Below are 19,221 nucleotides of genomic sequence, written 5' to 3' on the forward strand. Positions count from 1 at the left end.
TCGCTGTCACACACTCACTGTCACTCACTCACTGTCACTCACTGTCACTCACTCACTGTCACTCACTGTCACTCACTCGCTGTCACTCACTGTCACTCACTGTCACTCACTCGCTGTCACTCACTGTCACTCACTCACTGTCACTCACTGTCACTCACTCACTGTCACTCACTGTCACTCACTCACTGTCACTCACTGTCACTCACTGTCACTCACTCACTGTCACTCACTGTCACTCACTGTCACTCACTCACTGTCACTCACTGTCATTCACTCGCTGTCACTCACTGTCACTCACTGTCACTCACTCACTGTCACTCACTGTCACTCACTCACTGTCACTCACTCGCTGTCACTCACTGTCACTCACTCACTGTCACTCACTGTCACTCACTCGCTGTCACACACTCACTGTCACTCACTGTCACTCACTCACTGTCACTCACTGTCACTCACTCACTGTCACTCACTGTCACTCACTCACTGTCACTCACTGTCACTCACTCACTGTCACTCACTCGCTGTCACTCACTCACTGTCACTCACTGTCACTCACTCACTGTCACTCGCTGTCACTCACTCGCTGTCACTCACTCACTGTCACTCGCTGTCACACACTCACTGTCACTCACTCACTGTCACTCACTGTCACTCACTCACTGTCACTCACTGTCACTCACTCGCTGTCACTCACTGTCACTCACTCGCTGTCACACACTCACTGTCACTCACTGTCACTCACTGTCACTCACTCACTGTCACTCACTCACTGTCACTCACTGTCACTCACTGTCACTCACTCACTGTCACTCACTCACTGTCACTCACTGTCACTCGCTGTCACTCCCTCACTGTCACTCACTGTCACTCACTCACTGCCACTCACTGTCACTTACTCACTGTCACTCACTCACTGTGACTCACTGTCACTCACTGTCACTCACTGTCACTCACTCACTGTCACTCACTGTCATTCACTCGCTGTCACTCACTGTCACTCACTGTCACTCACTCACTGTCACTCACTGTCACTCACTCACTGTCACTCACTCGCTGTCACTCACTGTCACTCACTCACTGTCACTCACTGTCACTCACTCGCTGTCACACACTCACTGTCACTCACTGTCACTCACTCACTGTCACTCACTGTCACTCACTCACTGTCACTCACTGTCACTCACTCACTGTCACTCACTGTCACTCACTCACTGTCACTCACTCGCTGTCACTCACTCACTGTCACTCACTGTCACTCACTCACTGTCACTCGCTGTCACTCACTCGCTGTCACTCACTCACTGTCACTCGCTGTCACACACTCACTGTCACTCACTCACTGTCACTCACTGTCACTCACTCACTGTCACTCACTGTCACTCACTCGCTGTCACTCACTGTCACTCACTCGCTGTCACACACTCACTGTCACTCACTGTCACTCACTGTCACTCACTCACTGTCACTCACTCACTGTCACTCACTGTCACTCACTGTCACTCACTCACTGTCACTCACTCACTGTCACTCACTGTCACTCGCTGTCACTCCCTCACTGTCACTCACTGTCACTCACTCACTGCCACTCACTGTCACTTACTCACTGTCACTCACTCACTGTGACTCACTGTCACTCGCTGTCACTCACTCAGTCACTCACTGTCAGTCACTCACTGTCAGTCTGTCACTCACTCACTGTCACTCACTCACAGTCACTCACTCACTGTCACTCACTGTCACTCACTCACAGTCACTCACTGTAACTCACTGTCACTCACTCACTGTCACTCATTCACTGTCACTCACTCACAGTCACTCACTGTCACTCACTGTCATTCACTTACTGTCACTCACTCACTGCCACTCACTCACTGTCACTCACTGTCACCCACTATCACTCACTCACTGTCACTCATTCACTGTCACTCACTCACAGTCACTCACTGTCACCCACTATCACTCACTCACTGCCACTCACTCACTGCCACTCACTCACTGTCACTCACTCGCTGTCACTCGCTGTCACCCACTGTCACTCACTCGCTGTCACTCACTCGCTGTCACTCACTGTCACTCACTGTCACTCACTCACTGCCACTCACTGTCACTCACTCACTGTCACTCACTGTCACTCACTCACTGTCACTCACTGTCACTCACTCACTGTCACTCACTCACTGTCACTCGCTGTGACTCGCTACCACTCGCTGTCACTCACTCAGTCACTCACTGTCACTCACTCACTGTCACTCACTGTCTCTCACTGTCTCTCACTCACTGTCGCTCACTGTCACTCACTCACTGTCACTCACTGTCACTCACTCACTGTCACTTGCTGTCACTCGCTGTCACTCACTCGCTGTCACTCACTGTCACTCACTCAGTCACTCGCTGTCACTCATTGTCACTCACTGCCACTCACTCACTGTCACTCACTGCCACTCACTGCCACTCACTCACTGCCACTCACTCACTCACTTCCACTCACTGCCATTCACTGTCACTCACTCACTGTCACTCACTCACTGTCACTCACTCACTGTCACTCACTGTCACTCACTCACTGTCACTCACTGCCATTCACTGTCACTCACTCACTGTCACTCACTCACTGTCACTCACTGTCACTAGCTCACTGTCACTCAGTCACTCACTGTCACTCACTCACTGGCACTCACTGTCACTCACTCACTGTCACTCACTGTCACTTACTCACTGCCACTCACTGTCACTCCCTCACTGCCACTCACTGCCACTCACTGTCACTCACTCACTGTCACTCACTGTCACTAACTCACTGTCACTCACTGTGACTCGCTACCACTCGCTGTCACTCACTCACTGTCACTCACTGTCACTCACTCGCTGTCACTTGCTGTCACTCACTCACTGTCACTCACTGTCACTCACTCACTGTCACTCACTGTGACTCGCTACCACTCACTGTCACTCACTCACTGTCACTCACTGTGACTCGCTGTCACTTGCTGTCACTCACTCACTGTCACTCACTGTCACTCACTCACAATCACTCGCTGTCATTCGCTGTCACTCACTGTCACTCACTCACTGTCACTCACTCACTGTCACTCACTGTCACTCACTCACTCACTTCCACTCACTCACTGTCACTCACTCACTGTCACTCACTCACTGTCACTCACTGTCACTCACTCACTCACTCACTCACTGTCACTCACTGTCACTCACTCACTGTCACTCACTGCCACTCACTCACAGTCACTCACTCACTGTCACTCACTGTCGCTCACTCACTGCCACTCACTCACTGCCACTCACTCACTGTCACTCACTCACTGTCACTCACTGTCACTCACTGTCACTCACTGTCACTCACTCACTGTCACTCACTCACTGTCACTCACTGTCACTCGCTGTCACTCGCTCACTGTCACTCACTGTCACTCACTCGCTGTCACTTGCTCACTGTCACTCACTGTCACTCACTCACTGTCACTCACTCGCTGTCACTTGCTCACTGTCACTCACTGTCACTCACTCACTGTCACTCACTGTCACTCACTCGCTGTCACTCACTGTCACTCACTCGCTGTCACTCCCTCACTGCCACTCACTGTCACTCACTGTCACTCACTCACTGTCACTCACTCACAGTAACTAACTGTCTCTCACTGTCTCTCACTCACTGTCACTCACTGTCCCTCACTCACTGTCACTCACTGTCCCTCACTCACTGTCACTCACTGTCACTCACTCACTGTCACTCACTCACTGTCACTCACTGTCCCTCACTCAGTCACTCGCTGTCACTCACTCGCTGTCACTCACTGTCACTTACTCACTGTCACTCACTCACTGTCACTCACTCAGTCACTCGCTGTCACTCACTGTCACTCACTGCCACTCACTCACTGTCACTCACTCGCTGTCACTCGCTGTCACTCACTCACTGCCACTCACTCACTGCCACTCACTCACTGTCACTCACTGTCACTCACTCACTGTCACTCACTGCCACTCACTCACTGTCACTCACTCACTGTCACTCACTCACTGTCACTCACTCACTGTCACTCACTGTCGCTCACTCACTCACTGCTACTCACTCACTGCCACTCACTCACTGTCACTCACTCAGTCACTCACTCACTGTCACTCACTCACTCACTGTCACTCACTGTCACTCACTCACTGTGACTCACTGCCACTCACTCACTGTCACTCACTGTCACTCACTCACTGTCACTCACTCACTGTCACTCACTCACTCACTGTCACTCACTCACTGTTACTCACTGTCACTCACTGTCACTCGCTCACTGTCACTCACTGTCACTCACTCACTGTCACTCACTGTCACTCACTGTCACTCACTCACTGTCACTCACTGTCACTCACTGTCACTCACTCGCTGTCACTCCCTCACTGCCACTCACTGTCACTTACTCACTGTCACTCACTCACTGTCACTCACTGTCACTCACTCAGTCACTCGCTGTCACTCACTCACTGTCACTCACTGTCACTCACTCACTGTCACTCACTCAGTCACTCGCTGTCACTCACTGTCACTCACTGCCACTCACTCACTGTCACTCACTCGCTGTCACTCGCTGTCACTCATTCACTGTCACTCACTCACAATCACTCGCTGTCATTCGCTGTCACTGACTGTCACTCACTCACTGTCACTCACTGTCGCTCACTCACTGCCACTCACTCACTGCCACTCACTCACTGTCACTCACTGTCACTCACTCACTGTCACTCACTCACTGTCACTCACTGCCACTCACTCACTCACTCACTGTCAATCACTCACTGTCACTCACTCACTGTCACTTACTCACTGTCATTCACTCACTCACTGTCACTCACTCACTGTCACTCACTGTCACTCACTCACTGTCACTCACTCACTGCCACTCACTGTCACTCACTCACTGTCACTCGCTGTGACTCACTGTCACTCGCTGTCACTCACTCACTGTCACTCACTGTCACTCACTCACTGTCACTCACTGTCACTCACTGTCACTCACTCACACTCACTTACTCCATCACTGTCACTCATTCAGTCACTCACTCACTGTCACTCACTCACACTCACTTACTCACTCACTGTCACTCACAGTCACTCATTCAGTCACTCACTCACTGTCACTCACTCACACTCACTTACTCACTCACTGTCACTCACAGTCACTCATTCAGTCACTCACTCACTGTCACTCACTCGCTGTCACTCACTGTCACTCACTGTCACTCACTCACTGTCACTCTGTCACTCGCTGTCACTCACTCACTGTCACTCACTGTCACTCACTGTCACTGTCACTCACTCACTGTCACTGTCACTCACTCACTGTCACTCACTCACTGTCACTCACTCACTGTCACTCACTGTCACTCACTGTCACTCACTCACTGTCACTCGCTCACTGTCACTCACTGTCACTCACTCACTGTCACTCGCTCACTGTCACTCACTGTCACTCACTGTCACTCACTCACTGTCACTCACTCACTGCCACTCACTCACTGTCACTCACTGGCACTCGCTCACTGTCACTCACTGTCACTCACTCACTGCCACTCACTCACTGTCACTCACTGTCACTCACTGTCACTCACTCACTGTCACTCACTGTCACTCACTCACTGTCACTCACTGTCACTCACTCACTGTCACTCACTGTCACTCACTCACTGTCACTCACTCACTGTCACTAACTGTCACTCACTCACTGTCACTCACTGTCACTCACTTAGTCACTCACTCACTCACTGTCACTCACTCACTGTCACTCGCTCAATGTCACTCGCTCACTGTCACTCGCTGTCACTCACTCAGTCACTCACTCACTGTCACTCACTGTCACTCACTCACTGTCACTCACTCACTGTCACTCACTGTCACTCACTCACTGTCACTCACAGTCACTCACTCAGTCCCTCACTCACTGTCACTCACTCACACTCACTTACTCACTGTCACTCATTCAGTCACTCACTCACTGTCACTCACACTCACTTACTCACTTACTGTCACTCACAGTCACTCATTCAGTCACTCACTCACTGTCACTCACTCACACTCACTTACTCACTCACTGTCACTCACAGTCACTCATTCAGTCACTCACTCACTGTCACTCACTCGCTGTCACTCACTGTCACTCACTGTCACTCACTGTCACTCACTCACTGTCACTCTGTCACTCGCTGTCACTCACTCACTGTCACTCACTGTCACTCACTGTCACTGTCACTCACTGTCACTGTCACTCACTCACTGTCACTCACTCACTGTCACTCACTCACTGTCACTGTCACTCACTCACTGTCACTCACTGTCACTCACTCGCTGTCACACACTCACTGTCACTCACTGTCACTCACTCGCTGTCACTCACTGTCACTCACTGTCACTCACTCACTGTCACTCACTCACTGCCACTCACTCACTGTCACTCACTGGCACTCGCTCACTGTCACTCACTGTCACTCACTCACTGCCACTCACTCACTGTCACTCAATGTCACTCACTGTCACTCACTCACTGTCACTCACTGTCACTCACTCACTGTCACTCACTGTCACTCACTCACAGTCACTCACTGTCACTCACTCACTGTCACTCACTCACTGTCACTCACTCACTGTCACTCACTGTCACTCACTCACTGTTGCTCACTCACTGTCACTCACTGTCACTCACTCACTGTCACTCACTGTCACTCGCTAACTCACTCACTCACTGTCACTCACAGTCACTCACTGTCACTCACTCACTGTCACTCACTCACTGTCACTCACTCACTGTCACTCACTCACTCACTCACTCACTGTCACTCACTCACTGTCACTCACTCACTGTCACTCACTCACTGTCACTCACTCACTGTCACTCACTGTCACTCACTCACTGTTGCTCACTCACTGTCACTTACTGTCACTCACTCACTGTCACTGTCGCTCACTCACTCACTCACTCACTGTCACTCACTCACTGTCACTCACTGTCACTCACTCACTGTCACTCACTGTCACTCACTCACTGTCACGCACTGTCACTCACTGTCACTCACTCACTGTCACTAACTGTCACTCACTCACTGTCACTGACTGTCACTCACTCACTGTCACTCACTCACTGTCACTCACTCACTGTCACTCACTCACTGTCACTCACTGTCACTCACTCACTGTTGCTCACTCACTGTCACTTACTGTCACTCACTCACTGTCACTGTCGCTCACTCACTCACTCACTGTCACTCACTCACTGTCACTCACTGTCACTCACTCACTGTCACTCACTGTCACTCACTCACTGTCACGCACTGTCACTCACTGTCACTCACTCACTGTCACTCACTGTCACTCACTCACTGTCACTGACTGTCACTCACTGACTGTCACTCACTCACTGTCACTCACTCAGTGTCACTCACTGTCACTCACTCGCTGTCACTCACTCACTGTCACTCACTGTCACTCACTCACTGTCACTCACTCACTGTCACTCACTGTCAGTCACTCACAGTCACTCACTGTCACTCACTGTCGCTCACTCACTCACTGCTACTCACTCACTGTCACTCACTGTCAGTCACTCACAGTCACTCACTGTCACTCACTGTCACTCACTCACTGTCACTCACTGTCGCTCACTCACTCACTGCCACTCACTCACTGTCACTCACTCACTGTCACTCACTCACTGTCACTCACTCACTCACTGTCACTCACTGTCACTCACTCACTGTGACTCACTGCCACTCACTCACTGTCACTCACTGTCACTCACTCACTGTCACTCACTCACTGTCACTCACTCACTCACTGTCACTCACTCACTGTTACTCACTGTCACTCACTGTCACTCGCTCACTGTCACTCACTGTCACTCACTCACTGTCACTCACTGTCACTCACTGTCACTCACTCACTGTCACTCACTCACTGTCACTCACTGTCACTCACTGTCACTCACTCGCTGTCACTCCCTCACTGCCACTCACTGTCACTCACTCACTGTCACTCACTCACTGTCACTCACTGTCACTCACTGTCTCTCACTGTCTCTCACTCGCTGTCCCTCACTGTCCCTCACTCACTGTCACTCACTGACTCTCACTGTCTCTCACTCACTGTCACTCACTGTCACTCACTCACTGTCACTCACTGTCACTCACTCACTGTCACTCACTCACAGTAACTAACTGTCTCTCACTGTCTCTCACTCACTGTCACTCACTGTCCCTCACTCACTGTCACTCACTGTCACTCACTCACTGTCACTCACTGTCTCTCACTGTATCTCACTCACTGTCCCTCACTCACTGTTACTCACTGTCACTTACTCACTGTCACTCACTCACTGTCACTCACTGTCACTCACTCAGTCACTCGCTGTCACTCACTCACTGTCACTCACTGTCACTCACTCACTGTCACTCACTCAGTCACTCGCTGTCACTCACTGTCACTCACTGCCACTCACTCACTGTCACTCACTCGCTGTCACTCGCTGTCACTCATTCACTGTCACTCACTCACAATCACTCGCTGTCATTCGCTGTCACTGACTGTCACTCACTCACTGTCACTCACTGTCGCTCACTCACTCACTGCCACTCACTCACTGCCACTCACTCACTGCCACTCACTCACTGTCACTCACTGTCACTCACTCACTGTCACTCACTCACTGTCACTCACTGCCACTCACTCACTCACTCACTCACTGTCAATCACTCACTGTCACTCACTCACTGTCACTTACTCACTGTCATTCACTCACTCACTGTCACTCACTCACTGTCACTCACTGTCACTCACTCACTGTCACTCACTCACTGCCACTCACTGTCACTCACTCACTGTCACTCGCTGTGACTCACTGTCACTCGCTGTCACTCACTCACTGTCACTCACTGTCACTCACTCACTGTCACTCACTGTCACTCACTGTCACTCACTCACACTCACTTACTCCATCACTGTCACTCATTCAGTCACACACTCACTGTCACTCACTCACACTCACTTACTCACTCACTGTCACTCACAGTCACTCATTCAGTCACTCACTCACTGTCACTCACTCACACTCACTTACTCACTCACTGTCACTCACAGTCACTCATTCAGTCACTCACTCACTGTCACTCACTCGCTGTCACTCACTGTCACTCACTGTCACTCACTCACTGTCACTCTGTCACTCGCTGTCACTCACTCACTGTCACTCACTGTCACTCACTGTCACTGTCACTCACTGTCACTGTCACTCACTCACTGTCACTGTCACTCACTCACTGTCACTCACTCACTGTCACTCACTCACTGTCACTCACTGTCACTCACTGTCACTCACTCACTGTCACTCGCTCACTGTCACTCACTGTCACTCACTCACTGTCACTCGCTCACTGTCACTCACTGTCACTCACTGTCACTCACTCACTGTCACTCACTCACTGCCACTCACTCACTGTCACTCACTGGCACTCGCTCACTGTCACTCACTGTCACTCACTCACTGCCACTCACTCACTGTCACTCACTGTCACTCACTGTCACTCACTCACTGTCACTCACTGTCACTCACTCACTGTCACTCACTGTCACTCACTCACTGTCACTCACTGTCACTCACTCACTGTCACTCACTCACTGTCACTAACTGTCACTCACTCACTGTCACTCACTGTCACTCACTTAGTCACTCACTCACTCACTGTCACTCACTCACTGTCACTCGCTCAATGTCACTCGCTCACTGTCACTCGCTGTCACTCACTCAGTCACTCACTCACTGTCACTCACTGTCACTCACTCACTGTCACTCACTCACTGTCACTCACTGTCACTCACTCACTGTCACTCACAGTCACTCACTCAGTCACTCACTCACTGTCACTCACTCACACTCACTTACTCACTCACTGTCACTCATTCAGTCACTCACTCACTGTCACTCACACTCACTTACTCACTTACTGTCACTCACAGTCACTCATTCAGTCACTCACTCACTGTCACTCACTCACACTCACTTACTCACTCACTGTCACTCACAGTCACTCATTCAGTCACTCACTCACTGTCACTCACTCGCTGTCACTCACTGTCACTCACTGTCACTCACTCACTGTCACTCTGTCACTCGCTGTCACTCACTCACTGTCACTCACTGTCACTCACTGTCACTGTCACTCACTGTCACTGTCACTCACTCACTCGCTGTCACACACTCACTGTCACTCACTGTCACTCACTCGCTGTCACTCACTGTCACTCACTGTCACTCACTCACTGTCACTCACTCACTGCCACTCACTCACTGTCACTCACTGGCACTCGCTCACTGTCACTCACTGTCACTCACTCACTGCCACTCACTCACTGTCACTCACTGTCACTCACTGTCACTCACTCACTGTCACTCACTGTCACTCACTGTCACTCACTGTCACTCACTCACAGTCACTCACTGTCACTCACTCACTGTCACTCACTCACTGTCACTCGCTAACTCACTCACTCACTGTCACTCACAGTCACTCACTGTCACTCACTCACTGTCACTCACTCACTGTCACTCACTCACTGTCACTCACTCACTCACTCACTGTCACTCACTCACTGTCACTCACTCACTGTCACTCACTCACTGTCACTCACTGTCACTCACTCACTGTTGCTCACTCACTGTCACTTACTGTCACTCACTCACTGTCACTGTCGCTCACTCACTCACTCACTGTCACTCACTCACTGTCACTCACTGTCACTCACTCACTGTCACTCACTCACTGTCACTCACTGTCACTCACTCACTGTCACGCACTGTCACTCACTGTCACTCACTCACTGTCACTCACTGTCACTCACTCACTGTCACTGACTGTCACTCACTGACTGTCACTCACTCACTGTCACTCACTCACTGTCACTCACTCACTGTCACTCACTCACTGTCACTCACTGTCACTCACTCACTGTTGCTCACTCACTGTCACTTACTGTCACTCACTCACTGTCACTGTCACTCACTGTCACTCACTCACTGTCACTCACTGTCACTCACTCACTGTCACTCACTGTCACTCACTCACTGTCACGCACTGTCACTCACTGTCACTCACTCACTGTCACTCACTGTCACTCACTCACTGTCACTGACTGTCACTCACTGACTGTCACTCACTCACTGTCACTCACTCACTGTCACTCACTCAGTGTCACTCACTGTCACTCACTCGCTGTCACTCACTCACTGTCACTCACTGTCACTCACTCACTGTCACTCACTCACTGTCACTCACTCACTGTCACTCACTCACTGTCACTCACTGTCAGTCACTCACAGTCACTCACTGTCACTCACTGTCACTCACTCACTGTCACTCACTCACTGTCACTCGCTCACTCACTCACTCACTCACTGTCACTCACAGTCACTCACTGTCACTCACTCACTGTCACTCACTGTCACTCACTCACTCACTGTCACTCACTCACTCACTGTCACTCACTGTCACTCACTCACTGTCACTCACTCACTGCCACTCACTCACTGTCACTCACTCACTGTCACTCACTCACTGTCACTTACTGTCACTCACTCACTGTCACTGTCGCTCACTCACTCACTCACTGTCACTCACTCACTGTCACTCACTGTCACTCACTCACTGTCACTCACTCACTGTCACTCACTGTCAATCACTCACTGTCACTCACTGTCAACACTCGCTGTCACTCACTGTCACTCACCCACTGTCACCCACTGTCACTCACTCACTGTCACTCACTGTCAACACTCGCTGTCACTCACTCACTGTCACTCACTGTCACTCAATCACTGTCACTCACTCACTCACTGTCACTCACTGTCGCTCACTGTCGCTCACTCACTGTCATTCACTCACTGTCACTCACTCACTGTCACTCACTGTCACTCACTCACTGTCACTCACTCACTCACTGTCACTCACTGTCACTCACTCACTGTCACTCACTCACTGCCACTCACTCACACTCACTCACTGTTGCTCACTCACTGTCACTTACTGTCACTCACTCACTGTCACTGTCGCTCACTCACTCACTCACTCACTCACTGTCACTCACTGTCAATCACTCACTGTCACCCACTGTCACCCACTGTCATCACTCGCTGTCACTCACTGTCACTCTCTCACTGTCACTCACTGTCAATCACTCACTGTCACCCACTGTCATCACTCGCTGTCACTCACTGTCACTCACTCACTGTCACTCACTGTCAATCACTCACTGTCACCCACTGTCACCCACTGTCATCACTCGCTGTCACTCACTGTCACTCACTCACGGTCACTCACTGTCAATCACTGTCACTCACTCACTGCCACTCACTGTCACTCACTCACTGTCACTCACTGTCACTCACTCACTGTCACTCACTGTCACTCACTCACTGTCAATCACTGCCACTCACTGTCACTCACTGTCAGTCACTCACTGCCACTCACTGTCACTCACTCACTGTCACTCACTGTCACTCACTCACTGTCACTCACTGTCACTCACTCACTGTCACTCACTGTCACTCACTGTCACTCACTCACCGTCACTCTGCCTCGCTCCCTCTCACCCGCACGCTCACACACAACGACAAAGGTCGTCCAGATAGTCTTAGCAGGCTGTCGGGGCAAGAGCTGTTAGCGAGCGGCGCCTATGAAGGCCGGCACGGCGCACGAGGTGGTGGGTGGCCGGCATCATCCCCGGCCGCCTTTGTCTCCTTTATGGTGATGTTTACACACCGCACCGGACACTCGTTTGAGGCTGAGTGGACCTAGAGGAGGCCCAGGACCAGTTCAGATAATCGTCACTGGCGTTCGCCGTGAGCGGGAATCAAACCGGGATCCCTGGGTTCGTGGTGCAGTGAGCTAACCGCTGCACCACCGCTCCTCACTCTTAAATACACACACACACTCATACCCATATAGACACAGTCACTATCACACACTCAGTTATTCCCTCACTCTCCCTCACGACAACAAGATCCCCCGTGTAGCCTGAACAGACTGTGAGGGCAGGCGCTGTGCGTGAGCACCGATGGAGGCCAACACGGCACCACACTCACTCACACTCACCACCACTCACCCCTACTCACACTCACTCACACACTCACCACCACTCACTCACTCACACTCACCACCACTCACCACCACTCACCCCCACTCAGACTGACCACCACTCACACTCACCACCACTCACACTCACTCACACTCACCAATTCACACTCACCACCACTCACACACTCACATCCTCTCATTCACGCTCTCTTAATCACTCACAACACTCTCACACTTGCTCACTAACTCACAGAGGTGGGACAAAGTCATTGTTATGCAAGTCCAAGTCGAGTCGCAAGTCATCAAATTCATGACTCGAGTCTGACTCGAGTCCAAGTCACATGACTCGAGTCCACACCTCTGCTAACTCACTCACACTCACCCCTCTCTCACCCTCACTCACCATCACTCATGCTCCCTCATTCACTCACAAATTCACACTACCTCACTCACTCACACCAACTCACTCATTCTCACTCTTACACCCTCTCTGTTCTACTCACACATCCCCACTCTCGCACAACAACAGCCGCCAGTCGCCGCTAAGTGGCGGTGACGCCACTACGGTGCTGGTGCCAGGCTAGGTGCACCCTGAGGCCACGTCCATTGTCGAAGGCTCGCCGGCTTGACTGGCGAGTGGCAGATGCACCATCTGTGCCCCCACTGTGCCAACTCTCACCCACACACTCTCACACACTCACCCACACCCTCATACATACAAAGACAAAGATCTCCTGTATAGTCTTAACGTACTGTCGTGGCAAGTGCTGTAAGCGAGCAGCTACGAATGCCGGCACGGCACACGAGGAGGCGATTGACCAGCACCACACCCGGTCGCCTTTGTCCCCCTAGTGGCGATGTTCACACTCTGCACCAGCTGCTCTTTTGAGGCTGAGTCAACCTAGGGGAGGCCCAGGACCGGCTTCTATAATCGTCACTGGTGTTGACCGTGACTGGGACTTGAACCCGGGTCGCCGGGTTCGTAGTGCAGTGCGCTAGCCACTGCACTACCGCTCCACACATCTCTCACACACAGACAGTGGTACAGTGATACCCTGTCACTAACTCACCCACTCGCTACCTCTCTCTCTCTACCTCGTTCTCTAACTCACTCTCCAACTCTCTCTGCCTCTCTCTCGAAACGTTCAGCAGCAGCAGGCCACCAGCATGGTGGCGCCCCCGGTGCGAGCGTCTCCACTGTGTGAGACGGCGCGTTCACTCTGCACTGCCACGTGGTCTCGTGTCTACGGCTCCGCCAGATTGGCACGCGGCTGAAGCTCATCGCGGCAGAGCAGGAGGAGCGGATAGAGGAGGAGGAGGAGCGGCACAAGCGGGAGGAGGAGGAGGCAGAAGGGACCGCACGTGAGATCGCTGCCGCATCTGAAGTCGCGACCCCCAAGTGACAACTTGTAGTAGAGGCGGGTGAGACGCTCAGTGCACACGCGACACGGCGACATCGCACGGCGCAGCGCGGACTTGCTACGCGAGACGCGAACAACAACACGGCACACACAGCAGAAGCAGAAACACAAGAATGTACACAGAGTGCACAAACAGCTGATCCGGCAGGACTCACACTGGCGATTCTACAAGCACCTCGACAAGACACCCTGAGGATGCTCCCACTCGACGTGGGCGTTTGTCTTCTAAGTCTGTCTCCCTCATTGTGAGCTGTAAGGTTCGTCTGTTAGGACGTCAATAACCTGCAGTCATGTCTCTAACTCGCTCTGTCTCCCCCCCCTCTCCGCGTGACTCACAAAGCGCAGCATGAGGCCCTGGCAGGCGTGGTGCTTGAGCAGGCTCAGCAGGAACTTGAGGCCTCCACAGTCCACGAAGGTCGTCACTGTGACCAGAGAGAGAGGAGAATCAGACTCAGAGGTCCCTCCACTCCACCACACACACACACCGCGCGCGCACACACACATCGTGTACACACACACCACGTACACACACACATCATGTACACACACACCACGTACACACACACAACATGTACACACACACCATGTACACACACACCACGTGTACTGTCGCCTCCCCGTCGTCACCGCCTGCTGCTGTCCAACCCCTCACCCGCTGCTCCGTCAACTCGACCCCCAGGCCGCGCTCTCTCACCACCCTCACCACCATCACCCTCACCACCCTCACCACCACCACCTCTACCTCCTCCCCGTGGTCTCACAGCGCTGGGCGCCTCTCTCTGGCGCCCCTCACCCCCTCACCACCCTCACCCCCTCACCACCCTCACCCCCTCACCACCCTCACCCCCTCACCACCCTCACCCCCTCACCACCCTCACCCCCTCACCACCCTCACCCCCTCACCACCCTCACCCCCTCACCACCCTCACCTCCTTAACTCCGCCCGCTCCCTGCGCCTCGCCAGCGGAGCCCGGCCCGAGACGCGGCTGCTGTTGGTGATGGTGGTTGTAGTGGTAGTTATAGTCAGAGGTGTGGACTCGAGTCATGTGACTTGGACTCGAGTCAGACTCGAGTCATGAATTTGATGACTTGCGACTCGACTTGGACTTGCATAACAATGACTTTGTCCCACCTATGAGATGTGGACTCGAGTCATGTGACTTGGACTCGAGTCAGACTCGAGTCATGAATTTGATGACTTGCGACTCGACTTGGACTTGCATAACAATGACTTTGTCCCACCTCTGGTTATAGTAGTTAGGTAGTGGTGGTAGTGGTTGTAGTGGTAGTTATAGTAGTTAGGTAATGGTGGTTGTGGTAGTGGTTGTAGTGGTAGTTATAGTAGTTAGGTAGTGGTGGTAGTGGTTGTAGTGGTAGTTATAGTAGGTAGGTAATGGTGGTTGTGGTAGTGGTTGTAGTTGTGGCTGCAGCTGCGCTGTGAACCCGACGACCCAAATTCGATTCCCGCTCACGGCCACCACCAGTGGCGATTATCTAAACCGGTCATGAGCTTCCCCTAGGTCGACTCAGCTTGAAATGTGTACCTGATGTGAAGTGTAAACATCGCCTCTAGGGAGACAAAGGCGGTCGGGCGTGGTGCTGGCCACCCACCACATTGTGCAAAGTGCCGCCCTTCATCGGTGATCGCCAACAGCACTTGCCCCAAAGGCCTGCTGAGGCTACACGGGGGACCTTTGTCTTTGTTCACGTGTCCATGAATGAAGAGGAAGTGGAGGTGGTGAGTGAGGTAGTGGGTGAGGGGTGGTGAGTGAGGGGGTGGTGAGTGAGGGGTGGTGAGTGAGGGGTGGTGAGTGAGGGGTGGTGAGTGAGGGGTGGTGAGTGAGGTAGTGGGTGAGGGGGTGGTGGGTGAGGGGGTGGTGAGTGAGGGGTGGTGAGTGAGGGGTGGTGAGTGAGGGGGTGGTGAGTGAGGGGGTGGTGAGTGAGGGGTGGTGAGTGAGGGGGTGGTGAGTGAGGGGTGGTGAGTGAGGGGTGGTGAGTGAGGGGTGGTGAGTGAGGGGTGGTGAGTGAGGGGGTGGTGAGTGAGGGGTGGTGAGTGAGTGAGGGGTGGTGAGTGAGGGGGTGGTGAGTGAGGGGTGGTGAGTGAGGGGTGGTGAGTGAGGGGTGGTGAGTGAGGGGTGGTGAGTGGCTGAGTAAGAGGTGAGTGTTGAGTGAAAGGGAGGAGAGAAGAAGGGGTGGAGGAGGGGGCTGAATGAGATGGGAGGGGTGAGCTGCTCAGTGGTGAGGGAGTTGAGTTTCGTGCTGAGGGTCAGGAGAGAGTGGATCAAGAGAGAGAGAGTGAATGGGAGAGAAGAGTGAGTTGAGTAGTTGTTGTCAGTGGTTGTTGTTGTGAGTGGTTGTTATGGTTGTTGTGAGTGGTTGTTATGGTTGTTGTGAGTGGTTGTAGTGTTGTGAGATGTTATGAGTGCATGTTGTGAGTGCCTGTTGTTGTGAGTGGGTGTTGTGAGTGGTTGTTGGTGTGAGTTGTTATTGTGAGATGTTACGAGTTCTTGTTGTTGTGAGTGGTGGTTTTTATCATTGTGAGTGGTTGTTGTGATTGGCTGTTGTTGTGAGAAGTGTTTGTTGCTGTAGTGAGTAGTTGTTGTGATTGGTTGTTTTTGTCGTGAGTGGTTATTGTTGTGAGTGGTTGTTGTTGCGAGTGGTTGTTGTTGTGAGTGGTTGTGGTGTTGTTGTGGGTGGTTGTGAGTGGTTGGTGTTGTGGGTGGTTGTTGTGAGTGGTTGTTGTTAAAGTGGGTGGTTGTTGTTGTACTGGGTGGTTGTTGTTGTGAATTGCTGTCGTTATTGGTTGTTTGTTGTTGTGAGTATTTGTTGTTGTGAGTGGTTATTGTTGTAGTGAGTGGTTGTTGTTGGGAGTGGTTATTGTTGTAGTGAGTGGTTATTGTTGTTGTGAGTGGTTATTGTTGTTGTGATTGGTTGTTGTTGTGATGACTTGTTGTGAATTGCCGTTGTGAGTGGTTATTGTTGTGAGTGGATGTTACCGTTGGCCTGTTGAGGCTACACGGGGGATCTTTGTTTTTGGTTGCGTGTCCATGAACGTCCACGAATGAAGAGAAAGTGGAGATGAGTGAGTGGACACTGCACGGTGAGTGAGGTAGCGGGTGAGGGGGTGGTGAGTGAGGGGTGGTGAGTGAGGGGTGGTGAGTGAGGGGTGGTGAGTGAGGGGTGGTGAGTGAGGGGTGGTGAGTGAGGGGTGGTGAGTGGCTGAGTAAGAGGTGAGTGTTGAGTGAAAGGGAGGAGAGAAGAAGGGGTGGAGGAGGGGGCTGAATGAGATGGGAGGGGTGAGCTGCTCAGTGGTGAAGGTGAGTCGAGTAGAGGGAGAGAGTGGATCGGCAGAGTGGATCGAGAGAGTGAGACGAGTCGTTGAGTGTTTGTTGAGAGATTGTTGTTGTGAGTGGTTGTTGTTGTGAGTAGTTGTTGTTGTGAGTGGTTGTTGTTGTGAGTGGTTGTTGTTGTGAGTAGTTGTTGTTGTGAGTGGTTGTTGTTGTGAGTGGTTGTTGTTGTTGTTGTGAGTGGTTGTTGTTGTGAGTGGTTGTTGTTGTTGTGAGTGGTTGTTGTTGTGAGGATAATTCCCCAGTGGTCGTTCCAAGTGCACCGCGGCAGCCCCTGCGCTGCGCAGTGGTGACGAGGCCACCACCACCACGTGGTAGTGGTGGTGCTCACGTGAGCACCACCACTACCACGTGGTGGTGGTGGTGCTCACGTGAGCACCACCACCACCACGTGGTGTCACTGCTCCAGGCAGCGCGCTGCGTGCGCCACGCCGCTACCGGTGACTACGACGCACGCACCGCGACTACTACGACTGCTACACTCGCTGTGTGTCACTACTCGCTGTGTGTCACTACTCGCTGTGTGTCACTACTCGCTGTGTGTCTCTACTCGCTGTGTGTCACTACTCGCTGTGTGTCACTACTCGCTGTGTGTCTCTACTCGCTGTGTGTCACTACTCGCTGTGTGTCACTACTCTGTGTCACTACTCGCTGTGTGCCACTACTCGCTGTGTGCCACTACTCGCTGTGTGTCACTACTCTGTGTCACTACTCGCTGTGTGTCACCACTCGCTGTGTGCCACCACTCGCTGTGTGTCACTACTCGCTGTGTGTCACCACTCGCTGTGTGTCACTACTCTGTGTCACTACTCGCTGTGTGTCGCCACTCGCTGTGTGCCGCCACTCGCTGTGTGCCGCCACTCGCTGTGTGTCACCACTCGCTGTGTGTCACTACTCTGTGTCACTACTCGCTGTGTGTCGCCACTCGCTGTGTGCCGCCACTCGCTGTGTGCCACTACTCGCTGTGTGTCACTACTCTGTGTCACTACTCGCTGTGTGCCGCCACTCGCTGTGTGTCACTACTCGCTGTGTCACGACTCGCTGTGTGTCACTACTCTGTGTCACTACTCGCTGTGTGTCACGACTCGCTGTGTGTCACTACTCTGTGTCACTACTCGCTGTGTGTCACTACTCGCTGTGTGTCACTACTCTGTGTCACTACTCGCTGTGTGCCACTACTCGCTGTGTGTCACTACTCGCTGTGTGTCACTGCTCGCTGTGTGTCACTACTCTGTGTCACTACTCGCTGTGTGCCACTACTCGCAGTGTGTCACTACTCGATGTGTGCCACTACTCGCTGTGTGTCACTACTCGCTGTGTGTCACTACTCTGTG

The 19,221-nt window shown here is 52.5% G+C and overlaps 1 protein-coding gene across 1 annotated transcript in view; it reads right to left on the bottom strand.

Moving 5' to 3' along the window:
• The window catches only part of LOC144948080 (uncharacterized), a 114,287-nt gene extending 99,243 nt beyond the window's left edge, over positions 1–15,044 (bottom strand). The window contains exon 1 of the mRNA XM_078877511.1: positions 14,877–15,044. Within this exon, the coding sequence (XP_078733637.1) occupies positions 14,877–15,044 (168 nt within the window). The remainder of the gene's footprint in view (positions 1–14,876) is intronic.
• Positions 15,045–19,221: the final 4,177 nt, after the last annotated feature.

The sequence above is a fragment of the Lampetra fluviatilis genome, chromosome 3 (assembly GCF_964198595.1).
Source record: "Lampetra fluviatilis chromosome 3, kcLamFluv1.1, whole genome shotgun sequence".
NCBI lineage: Eukaryota > Metazoa > Chordata > Hyperoartia > Petromyzontiformes > Petromyzontidae > Lampetra > Lampetra fluviatilis.